The 16,974-nt window shown below is 36.8% G+C and overlaps 1 protein-coding gene across 1 annotated transcript in view; it reads left to right on the top strand.

Annotated features, from left to right (window-relative positions):
- The window catches only part of 5-HT2A (5-hydroxytryptamine receptor 2A), a 321,254-nt gene extending 304,824 nt beyond the window's left edge, over positions 1–16,430 (top strand). Inside the window, exons 7-10 of the mRNA XM_089647660.1 lie at positions 10,939–11,154; positions 13,141–13,310; positions 14,239–14,365; positions 16,253–16,430. Of these exons, the coding sequence (XP_089503786.1) occupies positions 10,939–11,154; positions 13,141–13,310; positions 14,239–14,365; positions 16,253–16,430 (691 nt within the window). The remainder of the gene's footprint in view (positions 1–10,938; positions 11,155–13,140; positions 13,311–14,238; positions 14,366–16,252) is intronic.
- The last annotated feature ends 544 nt before the right edge of the window (positions 16,431–16,974 follow it).

Here is a 16,974-nt window from a genome sequence, read left to right as displayed (position 1 = left end):
CAGGGGACAATTTTTATTTTAAACCAACTAGCATTTCTGAAGTCACAAATGTGATAAATGATTTAAAAATGTCTTTCTCGTGCGGTATTGATTCTTTAAGTGTTATGGTGTTTAAAATGCATGTATCCGAATTAGCTGGTCCCATATCTCACCTTGTAAATATTAGCTTCGAGAGTGGGTTGTTCCCTTTTTTTTTTTTTTTTAACATTTTTTCTGGCTTTCACCCTTCAAGGGTGTTCTTGGCCATCATTTAAAATTATTGAGAAATGAAAGGTGAATTTAAATATTAATTTTATTTAAATGGGCAAATTTCAAAATTATAATGAAAATTGGAGTCGAGTTCAGACTTAGAAGAGATGAGATGTTGAATGGAGGGGAGGCAATTTTAGATAAGGCTTGATAGAAGAGAGGATATTTGTTTAGAGAGGGACAACCAAAAAATATGTGATCTAAAGTTCCCACTTCTAGACCACAGAATGTACAATCTGGGGAGTCAACGACGTGAATTTTAAAAAGATGGGAAGGAACGGAACAATGTCCGATCCTCATTCGAATGAGTGAAGAAATTTCTTTTTTGGAAAAATGAGGGAATTGCTGAAACCACGGTTTTGATGGAATAGTTCTTTGTATTGAGGCATAGCAGGCTCCCTTGGATTGACTAGCAATGTGCCAATACTCTGCCCAAACATTGCGGGATCTATCTTTGATGATGGAAAAAATGTCAGATAGGGGAATGTGGTTTACGAGGGTAACAACAGGGTTGGACGCTCCTTGTTTTGCCAAGGCATCCGCAATATCATTACCCATGATACCAACATGTCCAGGAATCCAAATCAGAGTTACAGTTTTACCAGAGCTTTGAATGGAGGCTATCATCTCTCGAATAAGGCATACAAAGTGATCATCAGGATGAAGAAGAGGACTGGATTTAAGTTTTTGGAGGGAACTGAGAGAGTCAGAGAGAACGAGGGAATGTTCGAAATTATTTTTGATTATATATTTGAGAGATTCTATTATTGCAATGCACTCGGCTGAAAATATTGAAAATTGATTTGAAATTGAATGAAATATTCTGTCATTAGAATTATTGTGGTAAACGTTAATACCTATACCACAGTTAGGAGAGTCGGGAGATTTGGATCCATCAGTAAATAAAAGAGAAAAGTTGGGCCATTTAGATAAAATAATGTCATTGAAAATATTATTGACAGTTCGGGCCGGGAGATTGGAATGACTTTTAAGGATTCCGATCCCTTCAAATATTGTTGGGGATAGGGTGACGTGACTATATTTTAATTTGTATAAGGGAAGTAGATCATTTTGGATGATGTGAAGCTCTGAGAGAGACTTAAAATTTTTACAGATGTCAGGAAGAGGTTTAGTTGAAGCTCTGATTGTAGATGAATGGGTTGAGTCAATGAACAACGAGACGCTGGGGATAACCTGATGACATTTAGAATTTAAACATTTAAGAACAAATTTGTCAGCAAATAGTTGACGCCTTAAATAAAGAGGAGGATCAGAACATTCTACTTGAAGGGAATTGATGGGTGACGATTGCATCGCTCCAGTTATAATTCGCAAAGATTTAGATTGAATTTTGTCTAATTTATCAAGTACATTTTTTGAGGCAGTACTAAAAAGTGGGCAGGCATAATCGAGATGGCTTCGAATAAGTGCGTTGTAAAGCAACTTAATGCAAGTAGGGTGAGCTCCCCACCAAACGCCAGATAAGGATCTGATGATATTTAAATTTTTTTCGCATTTAGTAACTAAATTATTAATATGGGAAGACCATTTAAGTTTCCTATCAAATGTTACTCCCAAAAATTTTACTTCAGAAGCGTTGGGGATTGGAGAATTTTTAAATAAAATTTGAACGGGGGGATTTTTATGGCGGTTTGAGAAGGTGACACACTGAGTCTTTTGGATTGAAAGTTCAAAACCATTTAAGGTGAGCCATGTGCAAAGGGCATTCATGGCTTCGTTAAGATATTTGACGGCGAGAGGGATGATTTTGGATGATAAGAAGAAAGCTATGTCATCTGCGAACTCAATAACTTTTACTTGTGGGGGAATAGTGACATGCATATCATATGTGTATATATTATACAGTAAGGGGGACAATACATCGCCTTGTGGTAAACCCTTCCAAACAGACCTACTTTGAGGAGAAATATCTGGAAGTTCAATGAAAATTTTTCTATCTAGAAATAGATTAATAATAGATTGGACAAACATGGGGGGAAGGCCAAGGCCTAGAAGTTTTTTTTTCAGGATTGGATTGGAAACATTGTCAAAGGCGCCTTCTATATCTATAAAGACGGCAAGACAAACTTCCTGTTTAGAAATTGATAAATTAATATCAGTGCTGATGATGGCAAGGTTATCTTGAGTGGATTTTTTTTTCCTAAATCCAAATTGAGATGGAGAGAGAAGCTGTTTACTCTCGACAAAAAATTCTAATCGGTTTTTAATAAATTTTTCATAAAGTTTACTGAGGGTGGATGAAAGAGCGATCGGCCTGTAGTTGGATCCAGAATCTGGTGATTTGTTTGTTTTTAAAATAGGGATGATTATTTGACAACTCCAGTCATCAGGCATTATACCAGTCTGGAAGATTTTGTTTAAGATGCTTAAGAAGTGGTTTAGAACATTATCATTACTATTTTTGATTATGCTGTAAGGTATACCATCTCTGCCTGGAGATGAGTCCTTGACTATTGATAAACAATTTTTTAGCTCAATTAAGGTGAATGGAGAGTCTAGCCAATGATTAGACATAGGAGTATTATAGATAGGCGTTATTTCATCTAAGTTAGGTACAGAAGGGGGGGCAATTTTGTCCAAGAATTGATCTATCCATTTAGAATGAGACGCTCGAGGAGATGGTGAACTGAAGGAGGATCGAAATCTTCGGATCATAGACCAAACTTCCGAAATTGGAGTGTTCGGAGATACTGAACTGCAGAAGTTGTACCACCCAGATCTTTTTTTTGACCTCAATACCCTTTTGGCATTGGATTCAGCGTTTTTGTATATAAGATAGTTCTCCATAGTCATATTGTAACGATAGGAAAGAGATTTAGCTTTCCGAATTCTTACTACTTTGGAACATTCCTCATCCCACCAGGGAGTTGGAGGGAGTTTTTTTAAAAGAGATTTAGTTTTAGGGGGAGGATTTGATTTATTTATTGCAGTTATGAGCATTGATTTGAAGTTATTATAGTCATCTTTGACGGAAAATATATTGGTGTCGGGTAAATTTAGTAGAAACTTGTCCATATGAGAGTTAAATTCATCCCATTTGGTGTGTTTCGTTTTAATCTTTGTCGAAATATGAGATTTGTCCGATTGGAAAGAAGTTTTATAAGTAATGGTGATCGGGAAATGATCACTGGAGCAAGGGTCGGGGGACACCACCCAAGAGGAGAGAGAACCCAGACTAGTAGAACATATCGAGAGATCCACTGCACTGGGGTTTGTGCTGGGGCGAGAGATCCTAGTAGGAGATCCGTCATTCAAAAGGAAAAGGTTGGATTGATCTAGGAAATCCATCACACTTCGACCATCTCGGTCGGAGAAAGCAGAACCCCAGACGGGGGAATGGGCATTAAAATCGCCTAATATAAAGAAAGGAGGGCTTAGTTGACTTACAATTTGCAACCAAATTTGTTTATTGAAGTGGGCTGTTGGGGGAAGATAGACTGAAATAAAGGATGTGTCCTTTATTTTAGCTGCAACCATTTGGAAGTCAGCATTGGGGGGTTTGATATTATTTATTGGGGAAAATGATATGGATTTCTTAATAAAAAGGGCAGCACCGCCGCCCGAACCTTCCGGGCGGTCGTCGCGGAGACAGGAATACCCTCCCACATTAAAGTGGGTGGATGGAGTAAACCAAGTCTCCGAGATAGCAGCCAAAGAAATAAAGTTGGAATTTAATAGGTTAAGGAGATCAGATTTGTTAGAAATAGCACTTCGGCTATTCCACTGAAGTATTTTGAAATCTTGAAGAGTCATTTTGAATAAATGATTTTAATGTGGAAATAATAGTAGCAGCGTTGGACGGTAGATTAGTTTGAGAAGAAATAAGGTCAATTAGAAGCATAATGAGAGTTTGGATAAATGAAGAATTGTCTTGGGAGAGTTTTTCAGAAAGTTTTAGAGAGTTCATTGAGGACGGATTATAATTATTTGCACACCCATTTGTGGCATTTGAAAGAGGTGAACCATTGGGATTTAAGAGCAGTGAGTTGTGTTGTTGCTGATCGTATCCAGGAGCCGGTTTAGAGATATCGTTTTTGTATGTGAATTTAGTTGAACGAGAAGAAGTTGTTGTAGAAGAGGGAAGAGGGTTGGATGAGGAGTTGCTGGATAAAGCCTCAGCAAATGATTTTTTGACAGGCGGGAATAGTTTAGAAGCCTGCAGAAAAGACAAGTTCTGGGAGGCCATAGAAATTTTTATATTTTTTTGGCGAGATTGTTCTGGGCAAGAAGTGTTGATAGCTGTATGTGAGCCTGAGCAGTTAAAACATTTGGGTGAGGAGGAAGAAGGACATTGGTCAGCTGCGTGGTTTTCTCCACATTTAAAACATCTGGGTTGAGATCTGCATGCAGCTTTGGTATGACCAAAACGGCAGCAATTGAAACATTGAGTGGTGGGATAAGTATACATTTCAACTGGTAATGAGTTGAAGAATAAATATATATGGGAGGGAAGAGATTGACCTTCAAAGGTGATAACGACAGATTGGGAGGGCTTCCAAGAAATTATACCCTCAGAGGAGTCCTTGTAATTTAGCCTCCTGGCTTTTATGGGATTGCCAATGTGTTGGGGGGTTGAAAGTGAAGACAGAATTTCTGCGATGGACAGATCGGTCGAGATACCTCTGACCAGGCCCATGCGAGTGACATTGAAAGTAGGGATATATGCCTTGAACTTTGAATTAGATGAAATGAAGATATTTTTGATGAAACTGTTGGCAGCTGACCCTGAGAGGAATTCGACGGAGATTCGGAAGCGACCCTCGGCTTTTACACCTCCAGGCTTGATTGAAAGATTCTTGCTATTTGATAGGAATTTGCCAAATTCAAGAGGGTGGATGGTTTTTCCTTGCTCAGTTTTTTGGGCGTATACTATGAATGGGCCACGGGAATGAGGAGAATAAAAGTTTGTTGGAGGAAGTTGAGAAAGTGTTGGTGGGGACTGTGAAGTCGAAGGCGAGTCAAGTTTTATTGGGGAAGAAGGAGTAAATTTCCTTTTTTTGGTAGAAGTCAAAATGACAGAATCGCTGTCAGAAATTTCTACATTTTCCCCATCTGGGGGGTCCGGAGAGGGATCTGGCGGCTTTTTAGGGGGTCCAGGAGGGAAATCTTCCTCCATTATTCACAACCGTAAACAACTACAACAATAGTATGGAAAATGACAGAAGTAAAAAAGTTTATAAATATCTGGAATTCAGCAGCGAAAAGTGACTCCTGGAAGATCAGGAGGGAGAAGAAACCTCAAGGCACAACACACTACACTTTTTTTTTGATAGAAAGCAAAAAAGAATGGTATAAAATTATTTTTAGATAGAGCAAAACAAAACAACTGATGACAGCCAAATGTTATTGTTGCAATCGGGTTGTTCCCTTCTCATTGTAAGAAAGCTAAAGTAATTCCCCTTTTTAAAGGTGGAGATCGTCTAGATGTCAATAATTACAGACCTATATCCTTACTCAATACTCTTTCAAAAGTAATAGAGAGATTAGCTAAGTCGAGATTGGTATCATTCTTAGAAACATATAATATACTCTCTAGCAATCAGTTTGGTTTCAGAGAGAATATAGGAACAAGTGATGCAGTGTTGAGGGTATTGTCCAAAGTCATTAGTGCGTTAGACTATGGAAACAAAGCTTTGGCTGTGTTCTTAGATCTATCAAAGGCATTTGATACGGTGTCCCATGGATTACTCCTCAAAAAATTATCTTCTCTTGGCATTCATAATACAGCACTAGGCTGGTTCACATCCTATCTAAGTGATAGAACGCAACAAGTAGAGATAAATAATCATTTAAGCAATAGCAAACCAATCTCTTTTGGGGTTCCGCAAGGTAGTGTGCTTGGACCAATATTGTTTTTAATCTACATTAATGATTTGTGTAATTTAGATATTCCAGGTAACATTGTTAGTTTTGCAGACGATACTGCTTTAATATTTGAGGGTAAAACCTGGAGAGATGCTTTTAACAAATGTGACTTAGGATTAAGAGCAGTAAAGAGTTGGCTGAATAATAACATCTTAACTTTGAATACAATAAAAATTAAATATGTGACATTTAGTATATCATCAAAAAGTCAGCCTTCTGGCACTCATAATCTAATTATACATAATTGTCTGCTAAATTGTAATTGCCAACCCTTGGAAAGTGTAGATTGTATCATGTATCTAGGTGTAAAGATTGATAAATTTTTAAGATGGAATGACCATATCGATATGTTAACAAAAAATATCAGGAGACTTACATTTATTTTTAAAGAACTGCGACACATATTGGACAAAGAGAAATTAAAAACTGTCTATTTTGCCTTAGTCCAATCTCGACTTTCTTATAACATAGTATGCTGGGGATCATGTCTAAAGTCCAATGTTGAACCACTAAATATTACTCAAAAATTGATCCTTAAAGTAATGTACAAAAAAAATTCTGTTATCCATCCAAACTACTTTATAAGGAATGTAATGTTATGTGTATAAAACAGCTATATATCACTCAAATACTTTGTCGATTTTTTATCAATATTAAATTTGCTGAAAGAACACAACAAATGCGGACAACTAGAATTAGCTCTACATTGAACTTTGTGGCTGTGCATACTAAAACTTCTTTTGGTCAAAGAAATTATTTACATCAGGCACCAATTATGTTTAATATTCTTCCAAATCATATTAAGTCTACCAATTCCTTAGTTAAATTTAAAAAATTAATTAAGATTTTTGTATTGACAGACAATTGTCTTAATATTTTTTCATCCTTGTCCTTTCTTAAATAATAAGATTTTATATAAGTCCCATTTACTAAAAACTGAATGTCACCCTATCTGTCTTTATTATCTACTTTGCTTCTTCTTTTGAATAATGATTAGTTATGGTTCAAATATTGTTACAATATACTGTCAAATTACCCATCTGGTAACACATCTAATACTTATTTTTTTCTTTAATTTTGAAATATTTTGTGTTTGTATGTAGAATTAATTTATGTTTGTGATTACTCTTATGTTTGCTTCACTATAGTGTAAATTGTTAACCTCGATACAGGCTCAGTCCTAGTGAGGTTGATTTTTATGCGAAAAAAAAAGTGTTTTATGGATAGTGAGATGCAATAAATAAAATAAATAAATCAGTATCACACTGATCCCAAGATTTCTATCCAACCCTCACGCTTTTTACCTTCCAGCACTTTATATTATAACGGTTATGACTACCACGTTGCCGCCATTTATAACGGGAATATTAGGTACAAGGCACTTTGTCGCCAATGAACCATGTTTTGAGGTAACAAAGTGTAGAAATAAAAGAAAGCGGAAAACGATTCCAAGATAACAATATTTATTCCTACAACTTTAGATAACATGAGAACTCTTTAAATCAATAGTTAATATCTCAGGGGTGTGCATCATCCGAAGGATAGAATGCACGGTTGGAAAATTTAAAATTACATTGAGAGATTGACAATAAGGTTGGTGACATTAAAATTTAACTGACCTGATAAACGTAAAAGGGCGCCAAGCGGTGCAATCCAGCATTGCTAAAATTTTAATGAGTAGGGCGTTGGATGACCAAGGTAAAATAAGCTAACTGCGACGTCATCGTAGCTCGTAAAATTTGTCGACCCATGTGGTGGCTCGTGTCTTCCCTTAGTCACAACGTCCCGGAACTGCAGCCTGTTGAATACTGACGCGTGTAGGTCGCCACTTTGTCCGCCAGCCCGTCTCCCGTTTCCTCTTGAAGTTGCCATGTGGCAAAACAGCCGTAAATCAGTGATGGGAACTGATTGCTGTTATAGCTCTGTAGCGGGCTAGATATAACTGCTACAATATCCTTCCTTTCCTTAAAAAAGACCCACCACACATCATCCCAAAAGATGACAGAGGCTTGAGGGAAAATAATTTTCAAGAAAAAAAAATATAACAATAAAAAATCGACACTTAAAAGATAAAGTTTCTTTACTACAATACATCTATTTTAAAATGTCTTTAAAACTAAAAATTTGTTTTCTTTAATTGTTTGACTGATAATTGTACCTCCCTTTCCACGGATTGGAGTCGACCGCGCCAACAACCTAGCCAAATGCCGATCGGGTAGAATCGACATTTATTTCGTATATCTGTAATGTCATCCGATTTTAGAGAAGTGTGTATATGTCCGCATGTCTACGTAATTGCCACCAAATTTGATAGATTGAACTGTCATTATTAACAAAGAGTTTATCTGCTGAAATATCAGCTCAATCGATTCATATTGGGAAGTGTGTTAATTTCCCCTTCCAAGAATTGCAATTCATTCGTTCCAGAAAACAAAAATTAAATTCAAATAGATTTTTTTAAAAACAACACAATGAAAATGTGAAAATAATTTAATAAATGTTACTTGCAGATTTCTGTATTGAGAACTCTTTGAAAAAGTAAAATGTTCTTTACAATAATTGCGTTTATTTACGTTGCAATAAATAAGTCTGGATTTAGCTACACTGTTCATTACCCGAGGGTTGGTAATTCTCTGTTTCTAGAAGCTTGAAGTCTGACAAGGATACCCCACAGGCAATTTCTACACTCTAGCGACATCTGTCGGACTCTGGAGTAAGCTTTCTGACTAGTGCCATCTATCGCTTGAATACCCAACTTTTTACCATACATCGCAATAAATTTTAACATTAAATTTAATCTCAATCTTGTTATCAATTTACATTATTTTTCTTTAAATTAAACTATTTTTGTTAAATACTAAATAAAGTTAGGTTACAACTTACAACATGGTTCTCAGTGGCAGAACCGTAGACAGTAAACCTATCTTTGGTTTCGTGAATTCTTTCAATCGTGCTACGATGATTGCCTATAAGTAGGCGCACTTGGATTTATAAAATTGTGATGAATTTTCTTGGTACACTATATATATTAATAACGCAACAAGCGCGCCTAAGTCAAAGATCTAAGTTAAAAAATTTCGATTTACTAAAGGTTATGAAATAAATTAAAACAAAAAGTTATTTATTAAATCCTATTTAAATCGAAAATAAACAAATGTTCAATTCATTCACTTTTTAATCACAATCTGTAACCTTACACAGATTTTCCATCAAAAAAAAAAATTCAAAATGTAATATTTTATTATTATTTAACTAGCGCAGACCCGTGAAATAGTCTAAATTCTTGGCAAACGAGTTCCAATTTGAAAATGACAGTTAAAATAATTATTATATTATAGATAGGTACTTTATCGCTTATCCAAATTATTTACCCAATTTTGAAGTGGAACTTCTTTACGCGCGTTATGCATTTTCGAGGACCGGAGTAAAACCGACTCATGACCGTCACGAAAAACCGTGATCATTTCGCTATAGGAGCCTAGCTAATATTATATACCTAGTTTAGGTCACTCTCCAAACTCAGCTTCGCGGTCTAAAGGCAGAGCGACCGACTCTCGTCGTGAAGAACCGAGGTTCGATCCCCGCTTTAACTATTTTTTTTTCTTTTTGTGATTTTTTTAATACGAGGAAAAGTGATAAAATGCTCTCGTGCTGCGACTTTTAGATATTTTGACTATATGATATTTTGGTCGAAATATAGCTTACAAATCGAGCCGGTAGAGTCGCTCGGTATTTTGATTAATTATTTTTATTTTGAATCATTAAAATTACTAATCAAGGCCGATAACGCGACTAATTACCCTCGCAGACGTGCGTGACAAGTTTTTTTAGTAAAAAACACAGCCGTAAGGGAGTTTCCCAAAATTTAGAAATGTTTTTCAAATTCAGACTCCATACGGGTATGAGACTGTTAAAACACGATAGATCTTTTCCAAAACGGACAAATATACGGAAATATTTTGAAAAACGACAGATATGACTTCACACTGCCGATATATCTTCGATTCGACCCTATATAAAGCGTTAACGAGACGTTATGTGATAGGAGTACACGTTGTATACGCGGTTCTCGTCGCGCGAGATACCTCTCCTCGCGGTCTAGAGGCAGAGCGTTCGACACTCGTTATGCAGGACCCGGGTTCGAATCCCATATTTTTATAGCTTCTAATTTTTTGTTTATCAAATGCTACTTATAAATATGTCAATAGACAGAAAAAAAGAGAGAATGAAATGAAAAGAGAGAGAGAAGAATACTAAAAGTTTCACTTCCGTCGTGCGTAGGCTTGCCACACACTGTATTTTTTTTTTAAATGATAAACTTATGTTTATAAGACGAGGTTTTTTATGCATAGCACAAAGGATAAAAAAAAATGACATTTTGTATTTGGTAAGTTTGCAACTGAAAATATCAACCTGGGATAATACGCTATTGTAATTATTGCATAGTCTATTCAGGCAAGAATTATGCTTACAGTTAAAGTTACACAAACAAAACGTGTTTTGATCAACCCTGAACAGGACACAAGAGCGTGTTGAACACGCCGGTACATTAAATGGAATCTTGTTTATCAACTCTGGGCATTAATATTATTGTTAACTACTTTACACAGGAATAGTGCATCCTTATGATGCCTCCGTACACTCAGTGAATCAATTTTAAAGTATGAAGCTGCCTCTGCATAATTGTTAAATCTTACAAATGACTTGTATTATGTTATGTTTGTCTTGTGAAAAAATGTGTAGTTAGTATTAATTTTAAAAATGTACAATGTTAATTAGTTTAACTTTCTTGTTTTCCCCTAGATGTGCCGCCATGCGCAACAGCATGTCGCAGCAGTCCATGGGCGGGGGCGGTTGCGGAAACGGATCCGCGGGCGGCGGCGAGGGCGGCCACAGGCGCCAGCAGTGCCATAAGGACCAGGCCACGCAGACCCCGGACAATATCGCCAGGGATGCCAGGAGCACTCGCCTCAGGAGTCTCAGGCTGCCTCTGGTGGCGCCCAGCAATATCAACCTCAAGTAAGCAGTGTTCACATCGTTTATTACTCAGCAGCTAACTCATTCTGAGCGCCAAAAAGACCATATACAGGGTGTATCGGCTCGTACCCGACAAACTTTAACCAGCTATTCCTTAGCACATTTGGAGTAATGTGCTAAGGAATAAGTTAAAAATGAGACGAATGGCGCCGTGCCATTTCGTTGTGATTGTAAAAGCGCGCCAATATAGGTATACACGTACATTATTCAACGGAATTCGAATAAAATATTGCCAGATGGGTTTTCAAACACTAAGGATAAAACAGTGGTGACATGTGGTGAAAATATGAATAGTAAATTTTTATTTTAAAAAAACGTTACCGGACAGCAAAGTGCACATAAGATTTTTTACTCCAAATATGCTAAGGAATAGCTGGTTAAAGTTTGTCGGGTACGTGCCGATACACCCTGTATTGTAAAAATTCTAATGATCTTAAAGCTGCACAAAGAAAAATTAGTAGTATTGATTTATTAAAATCCTGTTAAAATCTGGATTGCAGGCCGTTTCCTAATAAACCTTTAGAACATTCGAAATATATCGGAACATCATGTACTTGGGTTTGTCCTGATAATATTTGACCGGTCGGTGGCCGAGTTGACATCGCGCTTGATTCCCACCCAGGCGTAGTGTGTTCAATTCCTCGACTGACTAAGTCCTCCATCACAACACAAGCAACATTTTCCGCTTACTGTGGTGGTAGTAGGAGATTTTCAAATATTGTCAGCTTATTCGTAACCCGGGAATATTTGTCTTTCTTTAAAAAAAAAAGGAAAAAAAAAAATTGGAAAGACGAAATACGAAAATATTTGAATTTTCCAACGCCGCGATAACACATTCGTGTTTTACTGAAAGTTTATTAGGAAACCTGTCAATTCATTCCTTAGAGGCCTGCAATCCCGTTTTTAAGAGCATTACGAATAATTTGAAGAAATTAGTAATAAATTAGCAATATTTTATAGCAGGAAGTTTTCTTCTTGTAGTTTAGTAAATTAACAAAAAAATATAATGCGCTCGCCGCTCTAGATATGTTGAAAAAATCGATCAAATTATTCATTTGGAAATATCTTAATTTGACAACCTTTAGTCAAATTGAAACAATACAATAAGTGATGAAACTTTAAAGGGTAACTAATAGCCATTAATCATTTCCGAAAATTAACTCAGAAATCAATAAGTGCAATGGTTATAAAAATTAAAGCAATTTAATTTTCATTATAAGTACCTATATGGAAATAATATAAATATATCGTCTGTAAGCAGCTTCACCATAGCTTTATAAAGGAGGCGAAACAGCTATCACGCGTTTAGCTGTTTATAATTACACTTTGTTTATTTGTTTTTTTTAGTATATTGAATATTATTGAAAGCATAAAAGAAAATTTCCTCTTTTTCTTCCTTAACCGTTTCCTCATTGCTAAGGAACGTGACCTCCACTCCAATATCCTTGGATGATGAGGCTCCTCCACTCCTTGCGATTCTGCGCTGCATGGAGAGCAAAAGACACCGACATTCCAGATGCATGTGTTGTTTTTTTTAAGGACAGCTTACCTACCTGACGCCTGAGCCCTTAAGATTGCAAATCCAAATGTTAAGATAGAGGAATCTATCAAACGGAACGCGCGTTTCTGCGCGGAGTCAATTCAAGAGTCCAGCTATTTTGGGGCTTCAGACCAGAGGTGGCTTCCAAATTCAACAGTGGGGCGCACTAGCGATTTGTACAGAGTCAACAGTTATCCTGTACAGTACGCCCAGCTTCTGAGAGGTTAACCTGACTCTGGCTAGCTTGAGCTGATCACTTAGAGTTACACCAATCATATTATGGAAGGCATGTTATTTTATATAATAAAGGCACATTTGGTCAGTCCAACGCATAGATGATCTTTCTCTGCTTCTTCTGCTTTCCACTTTGCTTGTTACATGTTATCTATGTTCTATTATGGTAATCGTAATGTTTTTTTTATGTACAGATTTCTGGGCAATCGTGGCAAGCGTCGCACCATGTCCGCCAACGCCGTGATGACGGAGCAGAAGGCCACCAAGGTGCTTGGGCTGGTGTTTTTCACCTTCGTCTTCTGCTGGGCGCCTTTCTTCCTGCTCAACATCTTCTTCGCGGCGTGTCCCTCGTGCGATGTCCCTGGTAAATAAACTACTACTCGTATCTGTATTATAGACAACATTGAATAGGCCTTTAACCTTTATTCTTCGTCTACTCTAATACCAACGACAAGACTACATTCAGTTTCCCTTTCTTCTTCCCTTACCCAAATACTATCTATTGTGACTCCCGGTGTCCAATAACTCTTCAATAAAATTTTGGGAGCAAATAATACGCTGCGGACGTGTTTATTAACAGTTATAATTGACAGTTATAATTGATTTAGTTCATTAATTGTCCTGATGAAGAGAACATCGTTCTCAAAACATGTTGACTTTATATAAAAAATAAAGATTATCGTGGTAAAAACAAAGTGTTTTAATTATTTTATTAGTTATAATTGAGCTTCGACAGGGCCAATTTCCTTAATTAGCAGGTGGTAGTAATAATTCTGGCCCCTTGACCTTGGTGGCAATGGTATTTATCTATATCTGAATCTCTGAATTATTGACAGCTCTAATTTACTGCTACAAGTACCATCTGTGAATAGTACATCAAACTAAAATCTAAGATATCACACTATCGTCCTCAAATCCTTCAAATAAGGAACTCCAGTCAATTTTTAACTTAAATACCAGTATTTTTTTATAATTATCGTTTTTAGTTTTTGATTATATTTAAACAGATTTTTTTATAAATAGTTTAAATATAATTTTCAAATTTGGCGAGGTACGCGTGACGTCACACGTACCGCGGTTTTTTCGGTTAACAGTAAATAGCCATAGTTCTGTCAATCATAGGACGTTTAAATCTTTTATGGTCTTAATAGTTTTTCATGTACAGATCTTTTAATTCTTCGTACATATACATATATATTATATACGTCGAATACATATTGAAATCCAGTCTTAAACTTGTTATTTTCTAATATCTATTTATATCATACAAAAAATAATAATTTTGTTTCCAGAACACGTGGTGGACATCTGCCTGTGGTTGGGCTACGTATCTTCCACCATCAACCCTATCATCTACACCGTCTTCAATCGAACCTTCCGGGCAGCCTTCATCAGGCTGTTACTTTGCCGATGCCACAGGTTTGTTCCATGAAATGTTTTCAATAGATACAGCACAATACTCACTGAAGTCCACTTTTATTATGTTCAATTCTTCCCCATGCAGTCATCTGCTTTGGACCCATGCTGGCGGGACTGAAATAACAAAATAAAACCCGTGAGGGGACCTTCACTTACTGGAAAGATATAAAAGATGAACAAATAGTGTTCATGCTAAGATTTAAAAAAAATGTTGGTTAAGTTTGTGTAGGCAACATCGTCCTTTATCATGATCCAGGAGGTCTGAAAGAGGTCACCTAAGAGTATGGATATTATCATGGCGTTCACTGTCCTTCAGGACAATACGTAATTGGATATTGCTGACGACGATGTTTCGCGGAAGCTAACCTGTATTGAGAGTCAGAAACATGGACATTTCTTAATAAGCAGCTATCGCCAACAATGCTCAATAATAAACTCTAGACCATTTATTTAATCTACAATAATTATCTTCTTACTTACATTTCAGTATTTTTTTATAAGTTTTAATCGTGGAGGAATTAGTATATTAAAGTATAAGTGGATAAACAGGTCTTTAAAACACGCGCGATTTTTCGAGCACGACGGCGTAGCCGAGTGCTCGAAATAAAGCAAGTGTTTTAAAGACCAGTTATCCACGAATACTTTACGCTATTTTTTTTATTGGTACACTTTGAAAACATAAATATTGATATTATTATTAAAAATTTGGAAATAAGAACTATTAATGAATTCGTGATGTGAAATCACAATATCTTGTTGTCATGGAAATGAAAAACACAAACATTAATTTGCAATCTGTCACATAAGATTAATAGTTGACATCACAGTTTTTACTAGTTATTGTGTGTTGTAAAATGAGTTCTAATATTCATAATTTAAATACCAAAGCAGAATCGCGGTTAATACCTGAAAAATCCAAAGACGTTTATAAAAAAGAATATGAAAGGTTCAAAACATGGATGGAGGAGCAAAACGTAGTAGATGTAGATGAACGAGTTGTGCTTACTTACCTTCAGAAAATGTCGGAACAGTACAAAGCATCGACTATGTGGGCCATACATTCGAAATTGCAATGTCTGTTGAGGATAAATAAAGGGGTTGATTTAAAATCATTTGTGAAAGTGCATGCATTTGTAATGTTTTATTTGAAGTTTAAAATATTCCTGTCAGATTTATAGTTAAAAGTTGACATTTAGGACGGGTTGTTTCGGAGAATTTGAACAATTCCTCAAATTTCAAAGTTACTTTTCACGTTCAGTAAAAGATTTTTTCAAGTTTTGTTATTATTTCAGTTCTATCTAGTAACTTGTCTATAATGATATAATAACAGAACTTGAATATGACTTTCACAGAACCCGAAAATGAACGATGAAATTCGATGAATTGTTCAAATTCTCCGAAACAACCAGTCCTTAGACTTCACATTTTGTTGATTTGTTGATGTTGCCACGGTAACTTTAAAAAACGCGCGTTCCATAAAGTGCAATTTAAACACGCTAGAGCGTACTTTAAATGAGTAAAAAAGGGCACCAATTAAAAAATATATATTTCCTCAAAGGTTTAAATTTTTCGAGGCCCGCCAAAACGCAACAAATCTTTGGCGTCTCGGTTGTGACGTCACAGCGAGCTTACTTTTTAATTTGTTGATTCGATACCAAATGGCTCCGCCGTATGTGTCCAGCATCAGGGTTTGGGTTAGGTAACATAAAAGTAAAAATTCCTAATTTACGGCGTGTTTGCCAAATCTTTGGCGTGTCGGTTGTGCCATCACAGTGAGCTTACTTTTTAATTCGTTGATTCGGTGCCAAATGGCTCAGCCGTGTGTGTCCAGCATTAGGGTTTGGGTTGGGTAAACATAAAAGTAAAAATTCCTAATTTATTTTGCAGATCAGGTCGTGCAGCGCGCTACCGATCTGGCAACGCGGGACGTGGCGCCGCCAACATCTCCGCACTTCCCCTTGCCATCTCCATGCAAGGCGCCCCGCTTCTGGCGCGCACGCCCTCCTCGCCCGCCCCGCACAACTGCCGTGGAGACATGATGCAGATCAACGATGATGACTGCTGAATATGCGCTGCTTCCCCTGGGAGCAACTCCGCCCGCAGGATCTACAGGCTGAACGCGCTGCTACGGGACAACCAACCTCATCTGGGACGCATTGGATTATGTGCAGAATCAACATAACACAAGAAGCTTGATTTGGACAGGATTTACAAATTGAATGCGCTGCTGGGGGACGCTTAGCCTTACATAACCTAATCTGGGATACATTGGATTATGTGCTGAATGCAAAATCTACATAACACAAGAAGCTTGATTTGGACAGGATTTACAAATTGAATGCGCTGCTGGGGGACGCTTAGCTTAACATAACGTAATCTAGGATACATTGGATTATGTGCTGAATGAAAAATCTACATAACACAAGAAGCTTGATTTAGACGGAATTTATAGATTGAATGCGCTTCCAGGGGACGCCTAACCCGACCTAACCTCACATGGGACGGAATGGATAAAGTGCAGAATGTACATAGATAATACAAGAAGATTTTTTGGACAGGATTCACAGGTTGAATGCACTGCTGAGGGACGCCTAATCTAACCTTACCTC

This window comes from Hesperophylax consimilis, chromosome 26 (assembly GCF_061612785.1).
Source record: "Hesperophylax consimilis isolate HC1 chromosome 26, BYU_Hcon_1.0, whole genome shotgun sequence".
Taxonomy (NCBI): domain Eukaryota; kingdom Metazoa; phylum Arthropoda; class Insecta; order Trichoptera; family Limnephilidae; genus Hesperophylax; species Hesperophylax consimilis.
The sequence above is the reverse complement of the archived record's forward strand: the minus strand, read 5'-3'. Positions and strand labels throughout refer to the sequence as shown.